Source organism: Nematolebias whitei, unplaced genomic scaffold (genome assembly GCF_014905685.2).
Source record: "Nematolebias whitei isolate Nwh7 unplaced genomic scaffold, NemWhi1 Nwh_scaf_1403, whole genome shotgun sequence".
NCBI classification, from domain to species: Eukaryota; Metazoa; Chordata; class Actinopteri; order Cyprinodontiformes; family Rivulidae; genus Nematolebias; species Nematolebias whitei.
Genome location: NW_023619948.1, coordinates 1 through 7,833, shown reverse-complemented (window position 1 = coordinate 7,833; position 7,833 = coordinate 1). Strand labels below are relative to the sequence as shown.

Here is a 7,833-nt window from a genome sequence, read left to right as displayed (position 1 = left end):
GTTCATTACGTGTTTTGTACAACTTGTTCGTTACGTGTTTTGTACATGTTCATTACGTGTTTTGTACAACATGTTCTTTACGTGTTTTGTACATGTTTGTTACGTGTTTTGTACAACTTGTTCGTTACGTGTTTTGTGCAACTTGTAACATGGGAAAGCAAACTTGAGTGTCAGCCTGAGACGTAATGAAACTCACAAAGCGAGGTCCCGGGCGGCGGTGGAGTCCGTCTCCTCCTCGGGACTGATGGTTTTAACGTCCCGATAGAGTCCACCGTGGTCCTGCAGGAAGGAGCTGACCTGCTGCTCGTGGTGAGGTTCCTGCAGCGGAACAAACCAAAGCTCCTCAGAAAGTCTGCAGATCAACTCAAAACATTCATGTACATGAAACGCAACATACCTCTGCTGGAAGCATAGTAAGAGTACCACTAGTACTAATAAAGTAACAGTACTACTAATAGAACAGCTCGCACAAGTAGTAGTAGAGTTATAGTAGTACTAGTAGTAGTAGTACTCATAGTACTAGCAGTACTATTAGTATGAGTATTAATATTTTTAGTTCAGTAACATTACTATTATTAGTAGTAATTCTACTACTAGTACAGTAACAGTACTAGTAGTAATAATATTGCTACCAGTAATACTATAGTAATAGTGCCACTAGTTGTAATAAAATAATAGTGTTCTACCTTATCTTATCTCACTACTAATAGAACAGGTAGTACAAGTAGTAGTAGTTATAGTAGTATGAGTACTAGTAGTACTAGTACTAGAAGTAACAGTATTCATACTACTAGCAGCTTTAGTAGTATGAGTAAAAGAACTACTAGTTAGTTCATTAACATTAATATTATTACTAGCACTTCTACTACTAGTATAGTAACAATACTAGTAGTAATAGTATTGCTACTAGTAGTACTAAAGTAATAGTGCCACTAGTACTAGCATAGTACTTTGAGTATTAATAATTATATAATTATTATAATAATATTACCAATACTAGTACTACTAGCATTACTGGTAGTACTACTAGAAGTACTATTAGTACTTCTAATACAACAATACTAGTAATAGGTTCAAGGTTAAAGGAGACTTTTGTCATTCACATCACATGAGGTACATGAGGTGGAATAAAATTGTGTACTCAGGGTCCCAGTTATATCCAAAAAAAAAAAAAAAAAATAAATAAATATAAATATATATATATATATATATATATATGTATATATACACAAGTATAAATAGTAGAACTATTACTAAAATAGTACTGGTTGTACTCTTACCAGTACACATTGGGTAGTAGTTGGGTACTATTAGCACTTGAAAAAGTATAGTACTTGTACTAATAGTAGTAGTAATGTTACTAGCAGTATTTGTGTTAGTACTACTAGTCCTACTTTTATATGCTAGTACTAGTAATTTCCTAGTTCTAGTACTATTAGTACTTCCACTATTACTACCAGTATACTAATAGTACTACATCTACTAACTACCACTTCCTCTCCTACAGTAAGTGTTGTAAAATACTATTACTAATGGCAGTACTTGTAAAAGTACTGTAGTTGTAGCTGCAGTAGTAGTACTTGCTCCAGTTTGACACTGAGGTCAGAGGCTGGAAGCTGCGGGTGGACGGAGCGCAGCAGCATAAAAACTTTAACTCGTTCCTCTGACGTCTGAATCTTTGGAAGCTGTTAGTCAGACGTGGTTTAAGGTGGGGGGGGGGGGGGGGGGGTGGGTGTGTGGGGGAGAACTGGACAAACTCCAAGCTGCTGAAAGTCTCCGTTACATTCCAGCAGACAGAAGAGTGCGTGACTCCAACAGGGTGAAGAACTAAAATGTCCAGAGTGCGGCGCGCTCGCCGAGTCGTTGTGACGTTCTCGTGAACACGCATCGCGTCAGGACGTCGTAGAAACGTCACCTGGTTGTAGATGAAGAGTTTGAGTCTGTCCTTGGGGTACTGGAGCTTCAGAAGACGCTCAAAGAACACCGAGACGAACGGCGTGGGCTGCTGGATGAAGACGCCGATCACCACCAGCGGGTACTCGGCCTCCTGTAGAAAATAAAGACAGGTTTTGAAACGACGACCAGGAGGGGGAGTTCCCCGCCATCCACGGACGGCTGCGCTGAACCTTTTCCTGAATGAGACGGGAACGGACCTTCAGAGCCGAGAGGGGACGCAGGTTCTCCTGGCACACCGTGCATCCGGCCTCAAAGGTCCACGTGTTGGGGATGTAGTTTCCCAGGTAGTTAATCTGCAGCTGGAAAACAAACGTCGGCCGTCAAAGTAAACGTTTACACGTTCAGAGAGTCGGTGCAAACACATCGTCCTGCAGGAGGAACGAACGTCTCCGACAACACGAAAACATTTAGATAAAGTGGAACATCTGAACAGCCGATCAGAGTTCCTGCAGAGACCTCAGTAAACAGTTCCTTTAAGAGCAAATACTACGAAAAACTTCTTTCATTCAGACTTTTAGCTGACCTTTTGCTGCTTTTAGCTTTTAATGGGTTTTATGCTACTTTTAGCCTTTGGCCTGGCTTCTGTTACTCTCAGCTAACCTCTGAGCATCAACGTTCAGTCAGGTCATCTGGACGGCTTCTTTTTGCTGAGACATTCTGTCCTTCATCCAAAGGACTTCTTCAACCTGAGGAGCCACCAAACAAATTTGCTGGTGATAAGATGGCCTCCAGGGCCTGCTGCCTCCCCCATCAACTCCCGTCCAGAACCATCCAGATGACCTGACTGAACATTGTTGGATTTGTACCTGGATTATTGAGCATGAACTTTGGTGTTCTCCGAGCATTTTGCTACTTTTAACCTCTGATTAGCTTTCTGATACTTTTAGCTATGCTTTTGCTAGATTTAGGTAGCATTTTACCTCTTTTAGCTTCTAGCTAGATTTCTGCTATTTTTGCTGCTTTTAACTTTTAGTTATCTTTTTGCTACTTATTTTTTTTAGCAGATTTTATGCTACTTTTAGCCTTTTGCCAGGCTTCTGTTACATTGGGCTGACCATTATGCTACTTTTTAGCTTCTTGATAGCCTTCTGTTACTTTTAGCAAACCATTTGAGACTTTTAGCTTTTAGCCACTACTTTACGACTTTTAGCTTTTCACTTTTGGCTTTAACGACTCGGTTTTAGCATCGTCTGTTGCTTAGCATTATGACATTTCTGGAGTCAGTTTGAGGGGTTCTAAAATCTGTGAAGTGGCTCATGAGATATTTTGCTAACAGACAAACAGGTTAAGTCCAATCATTATTGTGAACAGTTAGAGCATGTGTTGAGGATGACTCTCAGCTACTACCACACCAATTTGTAGTTTAATATCTATAAAACTGACATTTTAGTCCATTTTTTCTTGTTATTGTTAGTTAGCTGTGGCGGCCATATTGAATGAGATTATCTGTTTGGATGTACATCCAGAGCATTTCATTAAACCATCCAGTGGTTAATGAGATATTTTGCTAACAGACAGACAAACATGGAGGTTGATAATTGCACCTTTGTCGGTCCATTCCCGTGGACGAGGACCGGCAGCGTGTCGTACTGAATGTTTCTGGCTCGAACTCGTCCGTCCTCAAACTTCAGAACCACCTCATCTGGAAACACAAACGGGTTCAGCTCCAACAACTGGACGCTGCTCGTGTTGTATTTAATTTAAAAAAAAACATGTTCTCAAGCAATAGGTTCATGTTTTTTATTCTACTTTGTACCATAAAATTTAGCTTATAGCTAGCCTTTGTGCTTCTTTTAGCTTTAGCTGCCATTTTACTACTTAGAGTTTTTAGCTAGCTTCTGGCTACTTTTGGCTAGCAGTTTACAATTTTTGGTATTTTACCACTGTTTTACTTTCACGTTTTAGCTAGGCTTTGGCTAAACGCTTTCAACTAGTGTTTTGCTTCTTTCAGCTTAAACAACCCAGTTTCAGCTACTTTAGCTAATTTCAACAGTCCTTCAGCTCTTGTTGTATTTTAGCAAAAAATGAATTTTCTCCAGTTCTTTAAAAAAATAAATAAAATTAAAATAGCCGAACTCTCACTTAAAAGAACTCAGAACGAGTTCTACACGTTTATAAATAATTGAGCAGAATGCTCGTTATGTTTTTAACGAAGTGTCGGGGAGATTTATGATCAATAAATTAAGACCGTCAGAAAGGTGCTTCTGTCTGAAGAGAACTGCACCGTGCCGGATAAAATAAATAAATAAACTTTAGTGGACTCACCGAGGGCTCCGTGAAGGTTCTGGAACAGCCTGCACTTACTGTCCAGGGTGATGTTGATGGATTTCTGTAAATAGATTTAAAAAAATAATAATTTGAGGATAAGCACTGCAGGAAGTCAACAACAAGATTTCTTTATCTTCACGTGTTTCAAATTAAAAGCCTCAGAGAAACGGGTTTTAAAAATAAAACGTGTTCAGGAAGTGCTGGCGCTCGTTAGCAGCAGCTGTTTCTAGATTTAAAGGAGCTAATTAAGGTTTCCACAAGGAGCAGTGGAGCACCTTTATTACGGTTCTGTGGGTTTATCGTCCTCCTTCAAAGCTAGCCCTCCCACAGATAAAAACAAAGTTAGCATCAAAACACGCAGCTCGATCGGGAGCAAAGAGATCTGGTGTTGATGAAACAACGTCCCGGTGGATTTACTGGAAGCGAGCAGCAAAACCGGGTCCTGTTTGGATCTACTTCGCAGCAGAACCATCAATCAGGGCTCAGAAAGTTCTGTTTTCAGGTCTTTAACAGTTTTACACAACTACAAGTTAAGTTCTAGGACTTTTACAGAACTGACCACAAAATGTTGACCTCAGTAATGACGCCTCTTGCTCAAAACTCCTCTTACGTCCACAGCTATTTTAGTACACGTACAAATTATACATCTAACATCAGCATGTTTCTCTGTTCACCCAGACTTCTCCCCCTGCTGTAGGACCTGCGGTTTGCTCACAAATCCCCCAGAGTGCAGCGTGCGCACACCCATTCCCTGACCAGCTGCCTCGTCTCTTCCAAACAGGAAGTGAACCTCCACGTGTGCAGACATGTTGTAGGGTCACGACTGAGCAGCAGATCTGACCCTTCTGGCTGGATCGATGTAGATCTTCGTGAAGAAAAGCTGATCGCTGTCTCCGTCTCCTCCCGTCCAGTTAGAAATCATCTCTTTGACGTTAGGAAGATAGCCGATGAAGCCTGACAAAACAGAGCGGCAGAATCAGGAATCGAACTCTGTTTGTCCATCGGCACATTTATGATTTATTGATTCTGATTGATCTGACTGAAGCAACGCTAACAACCACATCAGCAGCATAACACTTGATACATTTGACACGTGAACGTGCCTCATTACTTTTAAAAAATTGCAGATGTTTATTACATGTTCGCCTAAGGACGTCAAAATCATTTTAGCGGTGCAATGCATTCTGGGCGATGACATAAACAGGATGCAGTCCAGACTAAAGCACAAGGAGTCAAGGCTAAAAAGTTAAGTTGATAAAAAGTTAAATGAGTTCTCGTGCCGTTATACACGATATGTGGGTCTAATCAAACGTGATCAACTTGTGATGTTTAGTTCTGGAGCTAATGCTAAAGCTAACAGGCTAAAGCTGAGGCCCCGCCCACAAATCACTGCTGTACATCATCCATCCACAGGGTGGCACCGGACTGCTGTCAGGTGTGTGTACTACTGGTAATTAATGTGTGTGTGCAGGTGCTGAGTGTTGTTGCTCTGTGGTCCAGGTGGAACCAAGTTCAACTTTACATTGGAACCAGAACCCCCTGACAAGCAGCAGATGATGGATGGATGAATGATGGATGTATGGATGAATGATGGATAGAGGGATGGATGGATGATGGACAATGGATGAATGAATGATGGATGTATGGATGAATGATGGATAGAGGGATGGATGGATGTTGGATGGATGATGGATGGATAACTTCTCTGATTCATCTGTGAACGTGTTGGATGGATGATGGATGGATGTTGGAAGGATGATGGATGGATGTGTAACTGCTCTGATCCATTTGTGAGCATGTTGGATGGATGATGGATGGATGTTGGATGGATGATGGATGGATGTGTAACTGCTCTGATCCATCTGTGAGCATGTTGGATGGATGATGGATGGATGTGTAACTGCTCTGATCCATCTGTGAACATGTTGGAAGGATGATGGATGGATGTGTAACTGCTCTGATCCATTTGTGAGCATGTTGGATGGATGATGGATGGATGTTGGATGGATGATGGATGGATGTGTAACTGCTCTGATCCATCTGTGAACATGTTGGATGGATGATGGACGGATGTGTAACTGCTCTGATCCATCTGTGAACATGTTGGATGGATGATGGATGGATGTGTAACTGCTCTGATCCATCTGTGAACATGTTGGATGGATGATGGATGGATGTGTAACTGCTCTGATCCATTTGTGAGCATGTTGGATGGATGATGGATGGATGTTGGATGGATGATGGACGGATGTGTAACTGCTCTGATCCATCTGTGAACATGTTGGATGGATGATGGATGGATGTATAACTGCTCTGATCCATCTGTGAGCATGTTGGATGGATGATGGATGGATGTATAACTGCTCTGATCCATCTGTGAGCATGTTGGATGTTTGTCGTGAACTGGGCGGAGCTCTCTGCAGCAGCTCTTCTGTGCCACTCCCTCCTCTTCACCGTTTTCAGCTGAGTCATGTCTTCCTTCTCCTCCGTCATCGCGCTCCATTTCAAATTAAAGGCCTTCGTCTAAAATCAACCTTCAAGCTGCACGGAGCTCAGGCCGGAGCAACCTGTCTGTCATTTACCCAGAATGCATTGCAGCGTAAACAACATGGAGACGTCCATGTGACGTTATGTTTTAAAGGTTTATAAAAACTGAAGGGCCCACAGTATTTTTACGGTCCTGTTTTTATAGCTGACGTGAACATCTACCAAAGAAGGTCCATTGTTCTGAGCAGCGGTTCCCTCAAAGACTTCCAGGAAACTCTGGCTGCTTTGAAGGAAAACAACGGATGGATGAAGACTTTTGCACAGCCCTGTATTTGTTAGCAGTGAACAGTGTGGAGGCCCTCCACGTTTAAATGACTCTTAAAGCTGCATGTGGCCCACCTCCTGAGCCCAGGAAGCGGTTCCCCTCCCTGACGTGGGGGTGTTTGTCCTCCAGGTGTCTGTCGGGCCAGATCAGGCTCTCGGAGGAGAACACCACCCGGTGCTGGGCCTGCTGGAACTTCCTGAGCAGCTCTTTGGGACCCGAGGCGAAGACCACATCGTAGCTGCAGACGAAAAGAGACACCTTCAGAAGTTAGAGATACTTTTTTATAAACTGTTGTGTAAACTGTGAAAATTGGTGCGATTTCTTTTATTTATTTTACTCGTGCGAGCTTTTACTTCGGCTGTTTTCAGTCTTTATGCTAAGCTAGGCTAATCGTGACCTGATGAGGTAAACTTTATTTGTCAGTAACTGAACACGTGAAACTCAGAAACGTAAAAACAGCTCGAAGCTTTAATCGCAGTGTGAAACAACCGTTTTCCTGTTTTTATATACTTGATTCACGTTTGTCTTCTTAAAAACAACTTTTAGCGTTGTTTTTATTTTTAGCTACACTCTGCTTTTACATCACAGCAAGCCTTTTGTTCATTTTAGTTTTAAGCTACTATTGTACTTTTAGCATTTACTTTGCGTTTTGGTAAATTTAGCTTTTAGATAGCATTTTACTACTTTAGCTTTTCTTTTTGTATTAGCTTTTAGTTATCATTCTGTTACTTTTAACTTTTAGATAGTATTATGTTGCTGCTGATCTGTTTCATGTTGCTGCTGATCTGTTTCATGTT

The 7,833-nt window shown here is 41.6% G+C and overlaps 1 protein-coding gene across 1 annotated transcript; it reads right to left on the bottom strand.

The window, feature by feature from the left end:
- Positions 1-196: 196 nt before the first annotated feature.
- LOC119429458 (procollagen-lysine,2-oxoglutarate 5-dioxygenase 1) lies at positions 197-7,274 on the bottom strand (the record flags this gene model as incomplete). The annotated part of the gene is given in 7 exon segments (XM_037697079.1): positions 197-318; positions 1,916-2,047; positions 2,154-2,255; positions 3,501-3,598; positions 4,222-4,285; positions 5,066-5,178; positions 7,111-7,274. Coding segments are annotated over 7 exon segments (795 nt in total), but the record flags the coding sequence as incomplete, so codon positions are not given.
- Between the last annotated feature and the right edge of the window lie 559 nt (positions 7,275-7,833).